The sequence below is a fragment of the Gopherus flavomarginatus genome, chromosome 2, assembly GCF_025201925.1.
Source record: "Gopherus flavomarginatus isolate rGopFla2 chromosome 2, rGopFla2.mat.asm, whole genome shotgun sequence".
In the NCBI taxonomy this organism is placed as follows: Eukaryota; Metazoa; Chordata; order Testudines; family Testudinidae; genus Gopherus; species Gopherus flavomarginatus.
Genome location: NC_066618.1, coordinates 207,577,075 through 207,601,806, shown reverse-complemented (window position 1 = coordinate 207,601,806; position 24,732 = coordinate 207,577,075). Strand labels below are relative to the sequence as shown.

The window sequence follows — 24,732 nt, the reverse complement described above, 5'->3', positions numbered from 1 at the left end:
TTTAAGTGCTCTGATCTTCACTTACTCCACTTAGAAAATGGATCTGCACATATTCATCCTAGGCCAAGAGGACATTTTGGTGGGCAAATGCAAGGAGTAATTTTACCAGACTCTGGAATTTCCTTTCATATTTGAAAAGTAACCCTTTAATCCCACAGATATTTTTGTTTGTACTTAACTTTAAGCATGTAATAGTTATGTCAATTTTAGTGAAGTCAAGAATTGACGAGTGGACCCTCAAATGGCACCTTTCTTCCTTAATTTGGGCCCTTACTTTAAATAGATATAAAAAAGAAATAGTACTTTTTTCTATAAATCCCCTGGTCCATCTTTTGGAGGAGATACAAAACCAATGTATTGGCAAGCTGTGGTCATTGAACATATAATAACACTAGCTAGTATAGGGGTATTTCTCCCAGCTAGCCAGATTCCATATTGGATAATTACATTCTACTCACTGAAATGTCCCCTGTAATTTCAACTTTATGTCCTAAAATGTGGAGTAATCTTATGGACTGTTAAAACACCTACTGATTTCCAGTTTAGATATACTTGCATTTCTGTGATGGGTGAAGTAGTTTCTGTTGTTGATATATAGTTGGTCATGTACTTTTGAAACCAATTGCAAGAAAGAACCATATAATAAATGTAAAATATTAAGAATTTTTAACAGAAACAGAAATGAGTGCACTCCATTCCGAGATGATAAGGCAGATGTTCTCATTTGGTGTAAGGATCAATACTGTGAGTGGGATTACTGCCAAATGTCTACTATGACCCTGATACTATTACTATGGAAGTCAATGGCAAAATTTGGTTTGTATAGTGCAGGATGGAATCCTTCATTCTCAGTCTTACAAGGATCTAGTTCTTTCATGGCAGTGTGTTGTCTTCTCCCAGTGAAAGATAATGCTAGACTATAAATGCTTCCTAAATATATATTGGCAGGGATGTTCATTAAATCGTTGGACATGGAGTTGTATTTATGAAACATCTTTCCCTTTCTCTTATCCAAAAACTAAAAACTGTTGCCAGCTTGGTCTCATCACTAAGGAATATAGAGACACTAGCTTCATGCACTTCTTAATAAAAAAGGCTATAAATAGTGTTGTCTGTTCATATATTATTGGTCAGGGAAAATATTACATGCCAAGAAATTGACATGCTGCTGCAATGTTACTAAAAAGTCTAGAGAAATGTTATTAGCCAGTATAGAGAATCATTACTATCATATTGCAGATATTAACAAATCAAGAGGTCCTATTTAATACTATAAATCGCTCTAAGGTATATTTTTATCGTAAGAATTCTACCTATGCCATTAGTGTTGCAATTTAGAAACATTATTCCTACCCCCACACAAACAGGTCTCTTAACAGGCAGACTGAAAATTTCACTAAATATTACAGGAGAAAATTGAGATGTGGAGGATGCACACAGAGTGGAGGAAGCTGGGGCAAAGCATATCTGACATATTTGTAACATTAAGTGAGAAGATAAAGTAGTCTCTTTGTCCAAGATTTCTTATGTGTATGGCCACCGTTATCTTTCAGTATGACACAGCCTGCCTTTAAGTGCCATCCATCCCTATACAGCAATTGAAGCAGTATGAGTTGTGGTAGAGTACTACAATTAACATTTGGGTACAGAGCAAGAGAGAGAACAAACCTGAATATGTATTTTCTCCATTATTTTCTAGCAACACCAGGTCTGAAGTCCCTTTCCATAACTACTCTGTGTGAAGGGGGAAGCTGAGCATGTATATGATTGGAGGATTTGTTTTAGTGTATGGGAACTTGTGAGTGTGGAGATGGGTGGCTTGTGGCTGTATGAGGGGATTGTTTGAATGAGTGTATGTGGGTGATGATTCTATCTTTTGTTAAGGATAAAATGGTTCATGTCTCAACCAGCCTCTCTAATGGCTTTACCTGATTAGGCAGCTGATGGGGGCAGAGCTCCGTGTGTGGGATGGGAAGTCCTGTTTCTGTGCATGGTGAGGGTTTTGAGGGTACAGGAAGTTGGGAGGCATAGGCAGCTGAGGGAGGTTGTATATATGAGCGGGTGGGGGAAGAAGAGGTTGTGACAAAAGGGCAGCTGATGGCTGTGTGTTTGGATAAGTGAGGAGGTTTGAGGGGGATGTCTGGGTGTGTAAGTGATGAAGGTGGATTGGGGAGGAAGTTTATAGAGGGTGTCGGGGGTAAGAGAAGTGGTGAGGGGTGCGTGTATAAAGGAGGAAGGGGGATCAGTCTGAGGAGGAAGTTTACAGAGCATGTCTGGTGTACGGGAAGTGGTGAGGAGTGCGTGTATAAAGGAGGAAGGTGGATAAGTCTGAGGAGGAAGTTTATGGAGGGTGTCTGGGTGTACGGGAAGGGGTGAGGAGTGAGTGCATAAAGGAGGAAGGGGAGGACGTTTTCAGAGTGTGTCTGGGTGTACGGGAAGGGGTGAGGGGTGCGTGCATAAAGAAGGAAGGAGAGGAAGTTTATGGAGGGTGTCTGGGTGTAAGGGAAGGGGCAAGGGGCGAGTGTATAAAGGAGTAAGGGGGATAAGTCTGAGGAGGAAGTTTAAAGATAGTGTCTGGGTGTACGGGAAGAGGTGAGTGTATAAAGAAGGAAAGAGAGGAAGTTGATGGAGGGTGTCTGGGTGTACGAGAAGGGGTGAGGGGTGCATGTATAAGGAAGGAGAGGAAGTTGATAGAGGGTGTCAGGGTGTACGGGAAGGGGTGACGGGTGCATGTATAAGGAAGGAGAGGAAGTTGATGGAGGGTGTCAGGGTGTATGGAAAGGGGTGGAAGTTGACAGAGGGTGTCTGGGTGTATGGAAAGGGGTGACGGATGCGTGTATGAAGGAGGAAGGGGGCTAAGTCTGAGGAGGATGTTTACAGAGGGTGTGTCTGTCCCAGGCAAGGGAAGGGGGTGGCGGGAGTGTGGGGGGCTGTGTGTGTGAGGGCTGGGCTGTGCGATAACACAGTCGGCGAGGGGAGCTGAGAGGACGGCTCTGAGCACGGAGGAGCGGGCAGTGTGTGTGGGGAGCCGGTGGGGGCTGTGACGTGCGAGGGGATAGCTGTCAGGCTCTGTGGGAGGGGATGGCTGTGAGCCTGTCAGTGTGGGCCGAGGGCCTCCCCTCCCCGCCGCTCTGTGCCTGCGCGGTGGGCTTGCGCTGGGGTATTTACGGTAAGGTGGACGCCGCGGCGGTGGCAGCTCCGTGTCAGGTGATCTGAGCCGAGGAGCCGGAGAGGAAAATGCAAGATGGCCCGACGGGGCCGTGAGGGGCTCCCCGCTGCCCCGTCCCCGCCCGGACCCCGGCTGCGCAGGGCCAGCGGCGAGCGCTGAGTCCAGCTCCGCCGCGCAAGAGCCCGTCCCCAGGAGGGGCTCCGAGCCATGGGGCTCTGCTACAGTCTGCGCCCGCGGCTCTTTGGGGACCCCGGCGGAGGCGGCTCCATCTCCAGCATCGCCTCGGAGCCCGAGCAGCCCGCAGAGCACACGGCTCCCCCCCCGCAGCCGCTCGCGGCCCCGCGAGGAGGCAGCTGCTGCGGGCAGCCGGGGGCCGGGGGCTCGCTCCACCCTACAGACAAGCCCGGGGGAGAGGCGGACGGGCCGCCGCCGCTGCTGCTGCAGAACGGAGGCGGCAACGGGGCGGCCCCGGAGCGGCAGCCGCTCCCCAAGCCCGGCGGTGGCAAACAGCACCGGCAGCCGCCTCAGCCGGCCGCGCTGCAGAGACCCTGGGAGAAGCTGCGCCTGGAGGAGCGGGAGGCGGAGAAGGAGGCGAGGAAAGTCAGCAAGAGCATCGACCGGGCGCTGAAGGAGCAGAAGCGGGAGTACAAGCAAACGCACCGGCTGCTGCTGCTGGGTACGTGTGTGAGGGGGAGCCGGGCCGCCCCCGCGCAGCCCCCGGCCTGCAGGTGCCCAGCCGGGCGCCCAGCCAGCCCTTCTGGCGTCCCCCATAGTCCCTCCTTTGTCTCGTCCTTCTCCTTCCTCTCCCCCTTTCTTCTCTCCACAGCTCTGCTTCCCCCTGTCTCCCTCCCCCCGGTTGCTGGCCCTCTCCCCCCCCCCGCCAGGTTTCCACCTTTTCTTCCCCTTCCCTGTGTCCCACCGCCCAGGATCTGGAAATGGTTTTGCAATGGAGAATTTGATTTGTAACTAGCCCCATAAAAGGCGAGCTGCTCCACCCAGGCAGCAAAGCAGAAGTGATGTGGAGACTGCAACGAGCAGACTTCATTTTCAGCTGGGAGGAGGAGGTGGTGTGCGTGGTATGCGGTGTGTGTGTGTCTGTGTCTGTGTTGTCTAGCCGAAAAGTAAACGGCGCTTGTGCTGGCATCTCAGGAATTCGAAAATCAGATGCATGGAAGATGAAAATGGCTTTGAATAAAGAGTGTGATCTGTCAAAGAGCCTTCTCTCTGCTATTTGTGTGGAACCACTGATGGCTTAATAGGAAGTGGTAGTACGGGCTTGTAGCTCGTAATGGGCTGACTGCTGAAATGCTAGGAAATATGGACTGATTATTTTAGGGAAGGACTAGAGCATATGAGGGCAAGTAATTCGGTATGGGTATGTAAAGTCTCTACCATATACTTGTTCCAAGGATAGTGGTTCACTTACCTATTTTCAAGGGGAAAACAAACCCCAAAACAAAACATACAACCCTGCAAGGTGACTTGTTTTTCAGAAATACTGTGTGCTGCTTACCATTTGCTCTTTACAGATATTAGTTAATAGTCTTCTCTAGAGGCTTAATCCCAGCTAATACCCCTGTGGTTTTTATACTGTAAGTGTATCTAATACAATCTAATGTCTTGCAGGAAATGGAATAGTCATACTGCAGGGTTGTTGTTTTTGTTTTTTAATAGTCTAAGGAAAGGGGTTTGGGTGCCTCCTGAGCATGACCACTAATTTCTGTTAGTGTTGAAATACAGATTTTTTTGGGGAAGGGGATACAAATATGTGTTGTCTTGGATCTCTACATGCATGACAGAGTGCGGATAGGTATATTTATTTATACAGCTGTGCTTTAACTGATTCCTTCATTTGACTTTAGGGGGTGGAGGGAACAAAACAATGTAATATGGCAGTCTCCAAGATACTTCCTTAGGTTAGTTCATGTTTGCCAGAACAGTATCACTGAAATTCTAAAAATAAATTACAGACTTGGTTATTGTCTGGAAGTTTTTGTAATATATAGCAAAGCTGGTAATTATACGGGGAAATTCCTACTGTCTGGAATACAATACTCTATATAAAAATAAAAGTGGCCCCTACCCCACACTTCACCAGTCCAACTTCAATGCTTAAGCTTTAAAATTTATATCCTATTAAGATACATTGATTTTCTTTTTTCCTGATCTGTAAAACAGTGTGATTGATACCAATGTGGACCGAAGAAGCAGTTGTCACTGAACAGTGGCCTGCTTCTAAAGAGCCATTGAACAAAAGATTGCTACCAAATAAGTGAAGTGAGTGTGTGGTCTGTAATGTGGAGGCAATAAAATAGTAGACCAGAGAGACACAAAGCTCTTAAAGAAAGATACAATTTTTTTCTCTTCCCTCACCCACTGAGCTGCTACGCATGCTAAAAATATTAGCTCAGCTCTTCAAAAACCTCAATAGTAATTGCAATCGAATCTGCAACTCTTCCTTTTCTCAAGTTAGGGAAGGGGGGTTGGTGTGTTGCTGTCATAGACCCCAGTTCAACAAAGATTTAAGCATGTGCTTAACTTTATGCACTGTGATGCCCCATTGTAGTCTAGGGGACTACTTGCAGCATGTAAAGTTTATCAGGTATGTAAGTCTCTTAAGATCTGGGCCTAAGAAAGTGGTATTGTCTCATCCCTCATTTGGGACAGGTAAAGCTGCAGGAGCCTTGTGTTACTATCGCTACTGCAGCAAAGAATAAGCGAGAGCAGCTTATATGTCTAAATTAATAATGGAAAAAATCAGCTTTCTAAAAAGTCTCTGTATATCAGAGAAGCAGTAACTGGCAAAAGATTTTTTCAGATATATAAAGTAAATTGTTCGGGCTCTGTCTGATATATTGTAAATTCTTTCCTTGTATATTGTTGTGTGGATAGAAAATCCTTTTTTATAAAAGGACACTATCAACTTGAAATATGACCTACTTTAAAACAACTGTATATTTTTCCTGTCCCTGATGTCCCCTCACCAAGATACTTGCTTTTACATTCACCTTTTCCTATTTAAGAAAATACTCTCTTGTGCCGTGTGAAAGATCAACATAAAAAGGAAATGGCCTATACAAGAGAAACCCTGACAGTGGCTAAATACAAAGTTCTGTCGGATACACACGGGAAACAAACAAAATAGAGAAATATATTCCCCTATTCTTTCATTTATAGTAATCATGTATTGTTTTTTAAAAAGTCTGAAAATTGCTTAAGCCCCTTAGAGAAAATAGGGTTTCTGTTGTTTTTTTTTCTTGATAATTCTGAACAAATGCACTAGGTATCTCATTTTAACATTAATTCCTGAGTCCTTTAATGAGGTCCACACCTGTGAACCCCTTGTTCCTCCATGTAAATGCAAGGGATCATGGAGCTGGAACCAGCTGCAAGATCAGGGTTTAAATTAATGACTTTCTAAAGGGTCACTATCATTCAAAAATGAGAAAAGGTGTGAGATAAAAGTCACTTCTCAAACTGAACTTGAATAAAATAAATAAAAACTGTTTTATATAGCTCTTCCCATATTCAAAACAATACATAGAAAAAAATGTTTATGTACATTTTGCACTAGAGGCATGCAGCCCTATTTTATGCAAAAATCATTAACAGAGAAAAAATTAACTGAAACCAGTCAGACTTCTGTCATTGGATATGTAAATTATGACTACTGAAAGTCTTAAATATGTATGTTTAATTTTTTTTCTAATTGCAAATCTTGTATGTGTTTAACATTTTTATCACGTGAAAAAAATCATGGCCACTTTGAGCCTTTCTGTAGATAAACTCATCATCTTTTTTTAATAGTTGAAAGTGTAATGTATAATTCTGAAACTGTGTTTGGGATTGTGGGGTAGGATCATCTGGGCATATCTCTCCATTGTGGAGGGCACATGCATTGGTGCACCTCAGTTCCTCTTGTTCTTTGCTTGTGGCACATAATAGCTTGTCTCCTGGGGTTTATAAAACTTTGATCTAATTCTGATTGCTGGGTTTACTGCAGGGATGGCTGTGCAAGGTTTAGTGGCCTGTAATGTACCTGAGGTCAGATTTGATTATCTGGTGGTCCATTCTACCTTTAAACTTTGACTCTATGAAGATGTCTTATATACAATTTCAGACACATTATGTGATGTCCATTTTATTTTAAATTAGGCATGTTATGATTGGTAACTGAATAAAGTAACTTATAAATAGAACTTTAAATTTGATTCTTTTATGTACCATTAGTCATTTGTGCATGTTTATTGAGTTATTTAGTCACAGAATCTCTTTTGCTCTCCATTTCTACTTCATTAATGGAGAATTGAAGGCTGTGAGTTCTCACCCACCTCATTGTTCTAAGGGGTTATTGACACATAAAGTTGCACTAAAATAACAGTTGTAATTACACCTCTTGTTTTTTTGCTAAAGTGGATTGATTTAAATCACAGATTTTTTTTTTTTTTTTACTCAAGCTGGAAACATTGATTTAAATTATTGCTTTTAATCTTGTTTTGCATTTGTAGCTTCTAGCTACTAAAGTAATTTACTTCTAAAGTAAGTTCATTCTGTTTGATCGGCATAACGATTAATACATGCTGATTTACAACCAAATTTAGCCTTTACAATAAATATGGTGGTACTTTTTACTTTCCAGGAGAATATATTATATCTATACACATTTATTAAAACAATTATATAGCTTTACATAGATTTATTCAGATGATCAGTTTTTACTTTTTAAAAAAAATGATGAATGGTGCATTGCATATTTACTAGGCAATGATTTTTATGGGTGTTTAAATTTCAATTTCCGTCCAATTAAAAATGTACAAAAGCAGCATTTTAACATGGGATTTTTTAGTTACATAAAACTACCATAAATGTGCTGGATACACAAGAAAACAAAGTTGATCAAAACGCATTTTGTGTTTTAAAACTGATTACACAATAGTATTGACATAGATATTGAATTGATGGACTGTTTCTGGTCACCATGGGCCAGGTTTTCAAAGGTATTTAGGTGCCCAAAGATACAGATAGATGCCTTGTGGGGTTTCAGAAATGCTTAAGTAGCATAGCTGTCTAACACTCAGCAAAATCAATGAGAGTTAGCCATCCAATCTGTATCTTTTGGGCACCTAAATACCTTTATTAAAATCTCATAGACTCATAGATAGATGCAAATCTGTTGATATCTGCTCTTCATCCATGGATATCCAGGGTCAGTGTTTGCAGATCAGGTGCGGATACAGTTTTTGCATCTATGCAGGGCTTTCCTCATAGACTTGAGGGCCGCAAGGGACCATCATGATCATCTAGTCTGACCTCCTGCACATTGCAAACCACAGAACCTCACCCACCCATAAACTGTGGCTAAGTTACTGAAGTCCTCAAATCTTGACTTAAAGACTTCAGGTTGCAGAGAATTCACCACTTTGACCTAGTCTACACTATAAAATTAGGTTGGTATAACTATGTTGCTCAGGAGTGTGGAAAAAATCCACACACCTGAGTGACACAGTTCAACCAACCTAGCCCCCAGTGTAGACAGCGCTAGGTTGACAGGAGAATTCTCTTGTTGACTTTGCTACTGTCTCAGGAAGTGGATTACTTGTGCCAAAGGGGGGGATAGGGTTGCCAGTTTTGGTTGGGCGTATTCCTGGAGGTTTCATCACATGACACAATCTTTAATTTCTGGAGACTCCAGGACAATCCTGAAGGGGTTGGCAACTGTAACCAGAGAACTCTCCCATCCACGTAGGTAGCATCTCTGTAGACAGGCCCTCATTCCAGTTCAGACCAGAAAGTGACCCAGGCCCCATGCCACAGAGAAAGGAAACCCTGACCCTGCCCATCTCGTCTGAGAGAAAATTCCTTCCCGACCCTGAATATGGCAATCAGTTAGACCCCAGCTAATTGACTAGTAACTGTCATCGTCTCTCACCCAGTTTTTAGTCATATACTGGAAGAGCAAAAACAGGGTTCCCTGGTTTTTCAACTCTGAATTCATTCCTCAGCTTTGAAGGAAACTAATCCAAATGAAGAAAATGTTCTCTTTGCACCTGTTAGCTAAACTGAAACCAAGTAATGTGCGGAAAAGCTTTTTCGCGCAACAGAAACTGAAAGCACTTACATTTGGAAAAAATGTAAATACTGGTATTGACTCAGTTGTAAAGACAGAAAATAATATACATATTTATCTAATGCAGTACCTGACATTGTGCTATCTTTATAACTCTTGAGTTAACCTCAGAAGTTAAAGATGTTTCCCCTCAATTCTGTACATAATTAAAAAAGCAGCACTCTTTAACTCATTAAAATTTGGATGGGAGTTTTAGATGCAGCATTTTTTAATTAAATGATTAAAATAAGTTTAGATCTTAACATTGTCATAATTTCAGATTTTTAAACATTTCTTTTTAAAGAGAAAACATGAAATAAAAAATATATATATTTTTAATTAAAAAAAGCTCGGTTTTTAAAATCTGTTAATTGTCCACCCTCTTCTTCAGTGCAAATATAGGTATGGACTCTTATTGTTAAGCCAGAAGTTGGCCCCTCTAGTACATGCCTGCTTAAAAACCTCTGTACTGTATTGTTGTGCCTGTAATAACCTTCTGTACTACTAGAAAGTGATAGCATGTGCTGTAACCAAATTAATTGAAGCATCATATCTGACATTCTGTGGAATATCAGTCACACATTCTTGTTGTCAGAGCACTGAATGTTGTGTTACTAGACCAATTATCTTATTGTGCTGATAGATTCAGGACCATTGTATGTAGGCAGTTATAATATAGACCTGTAAGTACAAGTGTCAGGAACAGAATTTCTTAAGTCTCTGAGTTAAAGGTCTGTTTTATGTGTTTTACCATCCTATTAAAGCAAATGGCTCTTAAAACAACCGAATCTTTCATGTCATTCTGACATCTTTCCAAATGCTGTGCTTTAGGACATTATGCTAAGTGTGATACAAACACAGGAGAAGAGGGAAGAAAAGCTTACAACCTACCTGGAAAAGACACATTTAAGGATTAAAAAAAAAAAAAAAAAAGGCCAATAAGCAGTGTTCTCAGGACAGTGATAGGTGCACATGATTTTAGTTTCTTTGTGTAAAGCTACTGAAACTGATTCTTGATCTAACCATTGTTAGTTTCTCTTTTGCTTTTAGCCACTGATTACTTGTAGTCAAGCCTTGCCTAATTATTAACCTATTTCAAACTTTTTTTTCCTGTTTTTATTTTTTAAAATATTCTATTTTTTTAAAGTCTTCTCCATTCTCAGTGAATGTGGAAGGGAGCTGTAAGTTTTGGAGAATGTGTATCTGCTCTGAAGAGAGACCCTACAATCATCAGACTATACTATCAGACCTCTGCGTAGTAATTTCCTAAAAATATCAAAATAGACATTTGATAGAATTTATAAGTTAGCATGAAAATCTGATGCACTATTGTATTGCTTTTTATATAGTTTTCAGTAGCTAAGACTGTAAAGTGGGTTTAAAATATATAAGGGGGTGTTTTGGGATGTAAATTTACATCAAGCTTACAAGTTATAGAAGAATGATTTAGGAGAAGAGTGCTGATTTTTTTTTAAGGTATGTTTAAAAACTTTCCACTGTCTAATAGAGGCCCTCGTGATATTTCAATCATGCATGTATTTTTCCTTCTAGATGTGTCCAAATAATTGTAATGTTCATAATACTCCATAGTGCCTTTTTCATTCTAGCATCACACTTCATAAATTAAACTGCACCACATTTTTGAGGGGGTTTTACAGAAATTTTATCATACAACTTCTAGACTTAAATTGATATGAAAGATAAGTAAAGTAAGCTTTCAGGGCAATTCTCTGGTGAGAAACTCAGCATCCTGGCCAGCTTGTGGGAAAGAGGAAGTGCTGAAATTTTTATTAGAGTGCTTTCCATGGTTCCTTCTTATCAGCCTCTAGTGATTAGGTATCTGATAAACTTGAACAAAAAATATAATGTAATGTAATGGAATGTAATAACATCAAGGCATGACATTAGGTAATATCTTCCAGTGTAAATGTTTGATAGTGATTTTGAGGTGAAGTTAGAGGAGACGATCAACATAAAATGGTTTTTAAATTCACCAAAAATTCCAGTTATGACCGGAACACTATAAATAACCCATTTTGATTTTGCTTTTTATTTTTTAATTCTAAGCCTTTTTCTCTTAGCATCTGGTTGATGTTTTATAATTTATACATAGGAATGGTGAAGCTGGTTTTTACATAACATTTAAATACACAAAGTAAACAAATTGGGGGGGAAAATAGGGTGTGTTTTGGTAACTTTTCAATTCTAGTTATATCGGGTGTTGAAATTTTATAGCAGATGTGAAACTTTCAGGCAAAAGTTTGAGGATGGTTAAGTTGATAGTGTCTCTCTAAGAAGGAAACATTCTTCTGAGAAACAAATTCAAAATCATTGTCCAACTGGCCTCTTAAAACTGTGAGGAAGGAAAACATTCCATTCATGGTATGGTTTAGTACACACAGTGGAGATAAGCAACAGGCTTGAGAATATACAATAAATCAGAACTTGATTCTCTCTGCATAGCTTTTCCAATGTAACATTCAAAGAGAAGATCTTTGGTAATATATGCGATATATTCCATATTGTTGTACCAATTATACTAGACCAGTAAAAACCAGCAGGATCTTATTAAAGGGGACAAGGCAAAGATGCCACATTTATTATGATAACAATTTATGACTAATAACTAATATCTTAATTCTTATACACACACATTATACCTATTACCTACACACACACACACACATTATACCTAATACCTATATATACACACACACACACACACACACACACACACACACACATTCACATTATACCTATATACACACACACACACACACACACACACATATTCATCAGGTGTTCTGCAGCTGTTGCATAGTTACCAGTCCTGAAGATAGCTTAAGTTCATGGCTTGATTTTGCAGCTTGGGTTCGTAGCTTGTGGCAGCTAACTGGCCGGGAAAGCTGGGCACAAGGCTGAGCTGGATCTCTGTTGAGCAGGCACCGATGTTCTTCCATGTTGGCAGCAGAATGTTACCCAGAGTCTCTCATCTCACCCTTCTTTTTTTATAGGCTTTTAGTTTGGATTCAAAGTCTATAGGTCTTGCTGTGTCACGCTGCCTCTGGGTTTAGATTGATCACCCATCAATTGCAGGCGTGACTTTCAGCCTTGGACCTGGCTTTGATCTTCCTTCTGTTGTTCTGTTGTCCTTTTTTTTTTTTTTTTAGGGTGGATGCTTCTTACTTTGTTTAGGGCTGTTGTCTAGGTCTTCAGCCGTTGGTATTTGAACTTTATCTCATCAGGACAGGCTGGGGCTGGAGGTTGATTCCATCATTCATACATACCTCATTCAGACATCTAAACTAAACTAATAAGATTACAGCAGGGTTTGCAAAAATGAAGGTTGGAGGAAGCTTTTACAAAATGGAGTGAGTGTTTTAAAATGGGGTTTGAATTACAATATGGAACAGAAGTTACAGTATAGGCAAGTGTAGTGAATGGTGAACAGAAGTTACAGTAATAAAGTGAACAATTGAAAACAATTTCATTTATCAGTTCTGCAATATCTCATTTCTGACACATTTTGATAGGATAATAAGGTTTTTCCAGTAGGAAGAATGAAGTCTGTAGATTTCTTTAAGGAAGGTCCGTGAATATCAGATGTGTGGCATTAAGATACTTGCAATGTAAAATAGATTTTTGCAACAGGAGTGCTGACTGCCTAGACTTCAAAAGTGTTCTAGAATATCGCATTCCTACATGTCAGAGGCTTCAAAAATCCACTACACACAATCAGTGAAGAGTGAAGTTGGCTTTTTTTTTTTTTTTTAATGTTGGACATTTGTGCTACAAAATGCAGGCATATGCTGTTGTAAGTGTCTGACTGGAAACTTTGAACCTGCTATGGGCTTGCTATTTCTTGTCCATTTTAAAAATGGGATACCCTTGGCTGTTACTATTGTTCACATCCTTGTGATATGCTTGGAATTATATAAGACAAATGGCAGGGTTTTTTCCTTCATTATCCTCCTGCACCCTCAGGTATATAGTGTCCATTTCAGTCTTGTGCTGGTCAGTTCAAGCTTCTGAGTGTCATGTTGATGGATTTGGCTGCTTTCTCTATTCTTCAGTGTAATGTTTCTCTAGTTTACCCTCTTTTTTTTTTTTTCCTCTTTTTTTTCTGATGGTGTCTATATTAACTCTTCATAGAAGTCATGTTGCATCCTTGTTGTGTTTAGATCTTTTAGTTGTGCACTGTCGACAGTCTGTCTCTTTTTTAACCTTCTTCATTCTCTTTAACTTCATCTTCAATTAGGGTTATGGTCACTGCCCACATCATCTGCTCCAGGAATGGGGATGGTAGACATGAAGGTGGCGTAGCAATCCTGATGTCAGATGAAGCAGAGCAAGCATACTGATTGAGTGGGAATCAGTCAAAGAAAGAATGATTAGAGCTCATTTTCAGACTAGATTGATTATTTTTCCAGACTCTGTCATACAGTGTTATACGCCAAGAAAAAAGCCAGATGAGGAAAAAGATGTGTTTTATGATTTGTTACAGTATATGTCAGCCAAGATCCCAAAATATATCAGAGACTGCGTGATTATTTTTTAACTCAAAGGTTGGAAGTAACAATGATGGGTTGGTGAGGCAGAGGCTTGGACATGAACCAAAACTGTGAACGATTAGTAGAAATTTGCAGATTGAACAACCTAGTGATAAGGTGGAACAGTATTTCCTCAAAGAAATCCATAAAGTGATATGGAATTCCCCAGATGGTACTACCAAAAAAGTTTCCCTTCCCTGAAGAACTTACAACCTAAAAGACCTCATAGAGAAGAGAGGACACACTGACAATATGTAGACAAAGGAATAACTTGTTCATTCATATGTATTTTGTAGATCTGGAACTTTTGGCATCACAGAATATAATATATTTAGTACAGGTACATTGGAAAATGAATTTATTGAGGAAAATTTCACATTTGTAGAAGTGTCTTACTGTTGATGTATTCAGTCAGCAAACTGAATGGAGAAAGTACTTGGACATAAAATGTGTGCAATATTCATGCTCATTAGCTGTGGCTGTCACTATTACATTACTATTGTAATGTGTCTCTCAGAATCATGGATTGACTTCATAACGTAAAATGAAGCAGTACAATGCACTAACTCTAAAAGGAAATAGTGTCAAAATATTGGTTTTAGTAGATACTCTTATTAGCTAAAACTGGAAATTTTCAGTGATTTGTGCAGAGCTTGTTGTATCAGATCCAGTGAAATGTGGGCCTTACTTGTTTTTAAGCTTGGCAGAATTTTAATTCTTTTTAGAATTTTGATGGATAATATAGACTTATTTGTAAACACTTCTTTAATTTCCTCAGTAGCCCAAAATCATGGGTTTTAAGCATTTATTGTATTAGTTTTAATTTTCTCAGTTGTAGAAAACTAAGGTAGGATTCACACAATAATTTAATGACAGATATTGAGAATCAAAAGTTAAAGCTTTATTTTTGTAACAAGCCTAAAACAGTCTAAATCACAGAATTTTGCCCCCTCCCACAGCTAGGATGTTGTGGGCTGAGGGAAGAGAATCTTGGGCTATTTTTTTAATGGGTATTGGAATGCATTATTATTATTTTGCTAGAACCAGGAGAGAATTCCAGATTTTGAAAGCTCTTTAAATTTGAGTTTGTACTTATTGTAGTACAAACCATTGGGCTGCCCAAGTTGGTCTTCGGAGAAGCATGTGCAATGTTTCTTAAACTTTTCTGAACAGACTGATCTTTCCACATTCACTGACATTAATGGCACTACAAGTGCATGTAATGCCACACTGGACAGAGAAGCACACACTGGACAGAGAAGCAATGACTGAGTATCCCTTCTTCAATATTCAAGTGTCATTACACTGCCATTGCATGGTGTGTCCCATATCACATACGAATCAAAATTGTGTGTGAACTCTTCTTGCAAGGGAAAATACACACAATATTTTCGTAGTTGCTAAAATTGTGTGACATCTGAGCCTTGTCAGATGACTCAAACGCTTTATAGTTGGCATAAAGAGATCCTGATCCATAAAGTCTGTCAGGTACATTGCAGGGTATGACTGCCTTCAGTTTGCTTTGAAATTCTGATGCAAAAGGATGCATTCCAAATTAAAGGAACTGCCTTTTGGAGCCTGTTAACTAGAGTTTCGTGTAGTCATTACCGGAGCAGATACTTCTGAGTTCGTGCAAAAGGAAATGCTACAATAGCTTTTACAAAACATACGGTTTCGCTGGTCACTGAGAACAAAGTGCTATGGAACATAGACATCCTTGGTTCCAGCTATCAGTGCAAGCTATAAAATGGGATACTCCCCAACAAGTCTAACAAAGGGAGTTCTGTCAGTATAAGTTTGTCTAAACACACAAGTTGTACCACTTGAATTACATCCGTATAGTAAAATATCACACAGCTAACTGTAATAGATATACTTCTACAAAATCTGTAGACCAGACCTAAGCTGATAGATTTCTATGGTCTTCTTAGCAAGCCTATCATACTAGTCTTGGAAAAAAGTTTCTATACTTGATGTAGTTTAAATTATTTAAACCTTTTTGTTTTTAAAGGTGCTCAAACATAAGAAGTTAAAGAATCAGATTATTGAGCTAGGTTCTAATCTTAAAGATATCTAAAGAGGAAGTTTTTTCAAAGATTCACTGAACAGTTAAATAATTCTGTACCAGTTGACCGTGAAATCTCTTAACTCAGATATTCACACATTATCAAGTAGGACATAAACTCTTCAAAAATATATCCTATTTATTCCTTGTATCCACTGATTCTTCATTGCAGGATTGCCCTTCTCCACTGAGGGTGGTGATGGGACTTGGAAAAGTTGTCACAAATGGGAAACATCACTAAGGACTGCAGAAAAACACACATGGCCATTGGAAGCCTGAGTGCTAATTCTTTTTTTGAGAAGTGAGTGTTAATTGCTCCTTGGTTTAGTTCTTGCTTTCTATGTTTAACTTTTGACTGTGGGGAAAACACTGTGTTCTGTTTGCATTCAGTGAATTTAGCATTCCTGAAAGGTGCTAGCTTGGTAGCTCTGGAAACTGTAGACTTTTGTTTGCATAATGCGTACAGTTGCAGCAGTTCAAGCTCACTAATTGCCTCATCTTTGATACAGGCTTTGTCTTCATTAAGGGAAAAAACGGTGTGTTCTTAATGCAAGTTAGCTACCTCCATGTAGAATTCTAGTGAAGACAGGGCAGGTTGTAGTTTTCACTTGTGTGAAAACTAACCTGCCTTCTCCTCACTAGGATTATATATTGAGTTATGTAACTTGTGTTAAGAACACACTTCCTTTTCTTCCCTCCCTGCTGGTGAAGTCACAGCTACAGAGGGGTCTTCTGATGATAGGACGGTAGTCAGGTTTCATGCAAATCAGTCTTCAGCTTCTCTGCTGGGATGGTCTGAAAGGATGATAATTGTGATTTTTGTAATCTTGAGCACCTGTCAATTGCCAGAAGACTCAAACAATTACTGGTAACTCCTTTCCTACCAACCAGTGAACAGTCCTCAAGTGTTTAAACAGCCATTTCAATACAGAATTTTGCAGGTTGCGTAAGTATTAGGGCACTGGGTCATCTTGGTATGGGTATTGTCCAGAGTGACGTGGGGTATGAGAGTAATCTGGATTTAATTCTGGATAGGGGCAAACTTAGATTTAGGTGATATCCTGCATGAATGAGTTGTAAAAAAATTATGAAGTCGTTGTTACATTTTACAAATATGCCTCTACCGCGATAAAACGCTGTCGTGGGGAGCCAAAAATCCCTACCGCGTTATAGGTTAAACGCCGTTATATCGGGGTAGTGGTGGCAGGGTTGCTGTGGTGATTTAAAGAGCCTGGGGCTCTGGCTGTGGGGTGCCCCAGGCCCTTTAAATTGCTGGCGGAGCCCTGCTGCTGCAGCCCTGGGGTAGCAGCGGCAGGGCTCCAGTGGTGATTTAAAGGGCCTGGGGCTCCCCGCAGCAGCTGGAGCCCCTGGACCCTTTAAAGCACCTCCAGAGCCCCGCTGCTACTGCGCTATATGCGAAGCAGTGTTATATCGGATCACGTTATAGCAGGGTAGAGGTGTATGGTATTTTTTTCAGGGGAGTAGACTCATGCAGGATATCACCTAAAATCTATGTTTTCCTCTACCCATAATTAAATCCAGATTGCTCTCACACCCCACGTCACTCTGGACAATACCCATAGCAAGAGTGTACGGCAAGTTCAGGTAGCGCCCGGAAAGACATATTGTGACTATGGGTGTTCTGGGGCATCATTCAAAGAAGGCAGAGTTAAGGTTGCACCATGATACATAGAGTTGAGTGTTGCGGAACTCGATGTTCTGGAAGGGCACGAGCTACCGCCATGCAACTGTAACTCTGTATTAATGAAGTCTTTCGCTATTTTATTTCCTAGGGTTTCTTTTTGTTTTTTAAACAAACAGAAGTCTTTGTTAGTAGGAGTTAATGGCGATTTATGCAGTTGTAGTTCTTACCTAGATTTGCAGTTGGTGTGCTGTTGTGGCTAGGCAATAATGAGCAGACCTAACTTTTATGTAGTACTTTTCAGCAGTAAATTTCAAAGAACTTTACATTATTATCTGTATTTTACAGATGGGAAAGTGAGGTAGAGAGATTTAAGTGATTTTGTCCAAGGTCAACTAGCAGGCGAGTCTGGCAGAGTTAGGAACAATCCCAGTTCAGTGCTGGGTTTTTGTTTGTTTTCCGCCCCCCCCATGGTTAAGTGATTCCTCAGTTCTCTTGCCCCCACATTTTGTCATAGTGGAATGCGGATAATGGCTGTACTTTGAAATGTTTGCAATATGTAGTGGTTAAAAGAGCCATTAAGAGAAATCTCATCCATGATCTATGTCCCAAAATCTCGACAACTTCTATTATGTAGTGGTTACAGTAATTTTAAGTGGGTGACATGGAGTGGCTTGTTTTAGGTCACCAAGTGAAAAGCCTTGATCTAAATCCATAAATTTTAATCAACTTTTCCATTTACTTCAGTTATTTTCTAAAGAAAAGTGCATTCTCAGTAGTTGATATAATCATTAAAACATGTTGATTTACAAATAAATAGTCTTTACACTAAATTTCATGCATCTTCCTGCTATCTAGCAGGATACTCTATAACTATATACATTTATTTAAACAATATTATTATTGAATATTTTCAAACTCTCTAATCATACATTTTTAGTATGTTAGAAAATGGTGAATAATATATTGCTTATTCCCTAGAAGATTAACTATTTGCTCATGACTTGTCAAGCTGCATTAAAATGGTAACAGAATTTAATTAAACACATGGAACAGCATACAAAATTGTTTTTATTGAACAAAACAAGCCCATAATATAGTATGCGACCTATTGTGCAATATTTATAAAAGATGACCTCAAAAGTTAAATGTTTTTCCCCTAATTTTTTTTTATAGCATAAAGCAGCCTTTAATTCAAAGTTTTTGTAGAGGCTCTTTGATTCAGCATATTTTTTATTTAAATGTTTTAAGAGAATATAGTACATTTTGGCCTTAGCGGAGATTGTATTAAATTCATATTTCATTTTAAACAGCTTTATTCTTTAAAAGAAAAAATTAAGTAACAAAATAAAAATACTATTTCAATCAAAAATCTATTTTTTATTTTTATTTTTTTTAAAATAATTGATTTTTATCTACTCTGGTGGGAGAGAAGATGGCTGTGTCTTCAGTTAGCACTGTAGAGGCCATTAACATGTAAGATGTTGATCCTTGCTGTCTCCTGCCGTCCGCTATGGTATACGCATCAAACAGCAACTTACTGGAGGGTTGACTCGCACACTTTATGTAGTGTGAGCTGAATGCTAAACTGGATCCCTCATTCCCATTAACCTCCTACCAACCTTTATAAATATTGCACAATAGGTCGCATACTATATTATGGGCTTTTTTTGTTCAATAAAAATAATTTTGTATGCTGTTTCATGTGTTTAATTAAATTCTGTTACCATTTTAATGCAGCTTGACAAGTCATGAGCAAACAGTTAATCTTCTAGGGAATAAGCAATATATTATTCACCATTTTCTAACATACTAAAAATGTATGATTAGAGAGTCTGAAAATATTCAATGATAATATTGTTTAAATAAATGTATATAGTTATAGAGTATCCTGCTAGATAGCAGGAAGATGCATGAAATTTAGTGTAAAGACCATTTATTTGTAAATCAACATGTTTTAATGATTATATCAGCTACTGAGAATGCACTTTTCTTTAGAAAGTAACTGAAGTAAATGGAAAAGTTGATTAAAATTTATGATTTAGATCAAGGTTTTTCACTTGGTGATCTACCCTACCTACCTCCTAACCAGCTGGGACTCCTTCCTCTGTTCTTAATTGTGTGGGAGATAAGCTTGTTAATTTTGCTTTACAGTTTCAGAAAGCCTCTGCTGAAGCTCAGATTTATGTGCTCCTTCGAGAAGAACAGCACGGAGCAGCTTTGTGGAGTTTTTCCCTTATGTCTTCATATTTGGAAGGTTTTCTTTGCAACAATAGAACTAGAAATATAATCCTTTTGGAAAAAAGATCTTACTGTGCAGAAATTAAAAGTGATGGTTCCCTCACTTACTATGACTGTCTTCAGTCAAGAGTGTCATAGAATCATAGAAGATTAGGGTTGGAAGAGACCTCAGGAGGTCATCTAGCCCAACCCCCTGCTCAAAGGGTTTTCAAGCTTGACTAGTACTATCCTACAGCCATGCACCAACATGTACAATACCTCTTTTTTTTTTTGCTTTCGAATCATAATGTGCCTAGATATTTCTCCCTTAAAGTTCAGAGATCTCTCATCACAGGATCAATTGGTTACTTGGTGAGACCCTGCTATTGCTTCCAACCAAGGAATTTCAAATCTGATCAGTGCTGTATAATAATATCATTATAGCTTTCTAAAATCTGTGGTAACTGAAATGTAATAAATATTATAAGGAAAATGGTTGTCTAATAAAGGGATGTCCAAAATACAGCTTGTGGGCCATTATCAATTTCATCTTTAATTTGAAAGTGTGGGCTGTAGGCACTCGAGGCCCAGCTTATTACACTCCATGTTGATTTAAATGAAGTAGTGTATTTGAGACTCTGAGGTTGCAAAGAGGCACATTACAAATGTAAACGTAAGAGTTTCTACAATTTTCTGCCCTATGTAAACAGAGTGTGCCCTCGTGTAAAGTTCCACTTACTCCCCTTCCATTAGAGAGATTTGAAATAAATATAGATGCTGGGCAGAGATGGGGATTATAATCTTTTCAGCCCTCTGTATCAGATAATCAATTTAAATATATAATATACCTTATTAATTTAAATATAAGGACTGCTATTAACTTGCCTACTTTCTTCTGGGACTATTTCCCTTTCCTCTATCAGTTTTTTGGTTTGTTTTTTTTAATCTATAAAAAGCATGCCAAGGCATGTTGCTTGCTAAAGTTGAGTGCTCACTTTGTATCCCATCTGAACACATTTGTGGGCAATCGCTTTATGACCTTCTGAACTTGGCTATCCCTGGATGAATTTACTTCCCCTAGTTTCTCCCGTCCCTTCCCCCCTCAGTCTTCCTCCATGGCTAGAGAACTATTGAATGCTGTTTTGTTCTGTGAGAATCTACCACAAAGCAATGATTGGATCCAAAGCATGATATCTCTAAAATAAAATTTTGTTATTCTAAGAAGGAAAGGAAAGAAAAGCATTGAAAGGTAGCACTCTATTAGAAGTTATGGAAAGCTGTATTAGTATGGGTAGGGTAATAACACATCACTAATTGGGCAGGACAGTCCTGAAATGTACCTTTCGAGCCGTGGTCCCAGGCTGAATGACTCCAGGATAGCATTTGTCCCAGTTTCCCTGTGGCATCGCTTCACACCTGCCCTAGGCTCGGGGTGGCACCAGCCTCTTCCCAGCATGGGGGTCTGAGGTGGGTCTTAGCCCCTCTTGCCGTGAGGCCCTGCCCTTGGCCAGGCCAGAAGCTGGAGCCGGGCAGCAGTAAGAGCTGCTCAGGGAGTCCAGGTGGTGAGCACCAGTGCCGCAGTGGGACAGGGACATGGGCCGGGGACTGCGCTTGGGCACTGTGGCCCCCTGCCGATGGTAGGAGGAGAGTCAGGGGCTCCCAACAGCAGCCCCTGCATGTGTCCCATTTTTTAAATTTTAAGTAGGGGTCATGAGACTTTATTTACAGAGGTTAAAGTGTGATGGCTATAGATGTTGCCTGTGGGATGCAGGCTTTTGTTCTTGCTTTATGAAACTCTCAAAATCCACCCATTGTCTTCATTAGAATTAGCAGTCTCTCCATTCCCTTAGCTCAAGCCAGGGTGTGAGGGAGGTTCTTTCTTAAGTGAGTCTCTTCCTTTTTAATAATTCTTTGGGTGACTTTGTATTAAATCCTTGTTAGCATGCTGGGATATTCTCATTCTTCAGTTAGTACGGAATACACAATTATTTTCCAATTCACCATATATTTTAGACCATTGTCCTTTAATTAATAGTCTTTTTCTGTTCTTATTTTAGAGCATATTACTGGACTGTTTGACCCTGTGTGTGGCTGGCAACTTATTTACTACTTCAAAGGGAAGTCCCTCCCTTCATGGGTATCTAAATACTTTTGCAAGAGCTAGGTTTTCTAGCATTCTAATTAATTCTCCACCCCAGGAATCTTCCTCTACAGGAAACCTGCAATTTCTTTACAAAGAGATATTAAAACAGATCCCATGAATTAACCTATTTTTTAAGTTAAAGTTTCCTGTATATTTTATTTGTCACTGTTTTTAATTGACTATTGAATTACACAGATGTGTGAAGCCCTCGATATTTGTTTCTTTAGGTTGCAAATCAATAAATTGTGCATGTGTGCACAAAATACACAGAAGTACAAAACTTCCTAGTTAAACAACCTACACTAAATGTTAAAATTGCAAAGTACGCAACATTTTAAAAATTTCAGAATTAAGGTTGTCAGTCTAGCAGAATTCTTGTTCTAACAGATGCAAAGACTCAGAGAGAATGAGGTAAACGTTTTGAGAAATGTCCACTAATTTTTGGATGCCCCACTTCTGGTTGCTCAACTTGAAATGCCTATGGTCAACTCTTCAGAGGTTTTCAGCAACTCTGAAATCTCCATTGGTTTCATTTTGGAGTTGAATGCTTAGCACTTTGGAGGTCGGGCCATAGGTATCTGAATAGAACACAATTAATGGTTACCTCTGAAAACTTTGATTTTAAATGATTTCCTCAACATTACACAATCTATGGGAGAGACCTTTCCCTGGCATCCCAGGTCAGAGCTTTAACTACAAAACTATCCTTTTTCTTCCTGCATCCCAGCTCTATTACAGTGAATGGTTCTGGGCAGTTTCTGATCTGGTGTACCCGTTTAAACTTATGCCATTCGTTTCTCACTTGTGTTTGCACCTGTTTCTCCAAAGGTGCTCTGGCCGCTTTAAGTAGGTGTCCAGCTACCTGTCAATGAACCTAGTCAGCAGGCATTCAGCGGTGGCCTAGAAGAACTGCATCATGCCACTGAAGATGCCATCGCTTGGCTAGACGACTGTGCAGATGCTAAATAAATAAACTCCATTGTTTTCATGTACTCCCTGTCAGTCTGTATCTCTCCGTTATGTCTTGTCTTTTACTCAGATTGTAAGCTCTTTGGGCCAGGGACTCCCTCTTCATTCTGTTTATACAGTGCCTAACATCCCGTTCCCTCACTGGGGCTTCTAGGTGCTATGATAATATTGATATAAATAATGCCAAAATTGTCAAGTTTCTGCTATGTTTGAGTGCCCAACTCGAGATGCCTACAGCTTCTTTTTTTTTTCTTTAGTACTGATCATTCCTATAGCACTTCATATGTTCAAAGAATAGCTTGCATTGACTTCATTTGCAGTTGTGAGTGCCCAGCACTTCTCCAGGTGTCTCAGGTTGGGCAGAGAGTAGCCACAGTGCAGAGCCATACTTGCATCCACACTGGTTCTGTTGTCATTGTGTAGAGCTCTAGACCTTATGGGACCATATCCTGTGGTTTTTAGCCCAGCACTCATGTGAGCAGTCTGTAAATTCTTTCAGTGTATGGTGGGAGACTTGGCTGGCCACTTGTGCAGAAGCGGTCCTGAGTCCACTGACTCGTTAAAGTATATGCCACTTTTGGCTTTCGTTCTGATGGCAAAACACAGATACAACTGGGAGCAGTGACTTATATTGGCTGTTGGCATTAATTCAACCTCCATTTTGGGAAGAGTAAGAAGATGGTAGGAGACGAGATTGAGGGCTTTTTGGCACTGATCTGTCCCCCTGAGAAAATGGTGACCTGCTTTGCTAATGAGATCACACAAGGTGTATGCACACGTGGAGGAGTGCATACTGTTGATGCAGGTTTTAATAGCTGTGGCTTCATTCCCACTATACTGAACAGTGGTTCAGGGGCAAGGACAGCAAGCATAGAGTGGTGGGACAACATCATACAGACCTAGGATGACCAGAACTTCCGCAAAAGGAAGTCTGTATTGGTAGAGCTGTGTGAGGAACTTGTCCCAGGCCTTCAGTGCCAGCAGACACAGATGAGTGAGTATACATGTGCCCAGAAGTGGGCTGCTACTGCAGTCAGGAATCTGGCTACCCCAGATTGCAGTAGGTTGATGGCTAATCAGTTTGGTGTGGACAACTACACTGTTGGTTTTCATTTTGGCATAGGCTTGCCGTGCAGTTGTTGATGTGGTTGTGAAGGTTGTTAATGTCCTCAAAATAATAGTGAACTTTGAGTGAATGGGTTATGCTCAGGCCATGCATACACAGCACACTCCCCCAGGACACAAGCGTCCTTTTAACTGCCATCCTCCAAGGTGAACATGTTTATGTAAACTGGAAAGGATACCACTCCCTCATTATGCAGGCCTTGATGGACCAGAGAAGGAGGTTAATGGACAGCTGCTTGGGATTCACAGGCAGAGTACATGATTCCAGGATCTTCTGGGAGGTCTGATTCTTGAATTTGGACAGTTTTGAACTTTGTTCCTACCTAGTAGTATGGATGTTAATGGGGTGTCTATGCCCACTGTTAAACTGAGTCTCCCAAAACATCATTTTCTGCTCTGGCTCAGGAAGCCCTACCCAGATATGAAAGCACCTGACTGAAGGTTTAATTACATGCTGAGCAGGTGTAGGATGGTGATGGAATGCACCTTTTGAGTGACTGAAGGTAAGATGACACAGCCTACAAAACTGTTTGGACTGCTGTGCATATAGTACGATTTATATTGTTCAGGTATGCAGTGCACAGTACAATGTGTGCTAGAGTAAAGAGAAATACTTTGGCCAGGAATGAATCCATGATTATGCTGCTTTACAGATTCTGTACAAGCAGCCAGAAAGTGCTCCTCTGATAACTGGGGTTGGGTCTGTGTAAGCAAGGGAAATCAGAGGGATCCCTTTTGTTTTC

General features: G+C 40.0%; 1 protein-coding gene across 2 annotated transcripts in view; it reads left to right on the top strand.

The window, feature by feature from the left end:
• Nucleotides 1-3,033: 3,033 nt before the first annotated feature.
• GNAL (G protein subunit alpha L) overlaps nt 3,034-24,732 on the top strand; it is a 314,416-nt gene continuing 292,717 nt past the window's right edge. Inside the window, exon 1 of one of the 2 annotated variants that reach the window (XM_050942158.1) lies at nt 3,034-3,845. In XM_050942158.1, coding sequence (XP_050798115.1) covers nt 3,377-3,845 — 469 coding nt within the window. In that variant the 5' untranslated portion in view covers nt 3,034-3,376. The remainder of the gene's footprint in view (nt 3,846-24,732) is intronic. The other variant, XM_050942160.1, reaches the window with a different exon arrangement.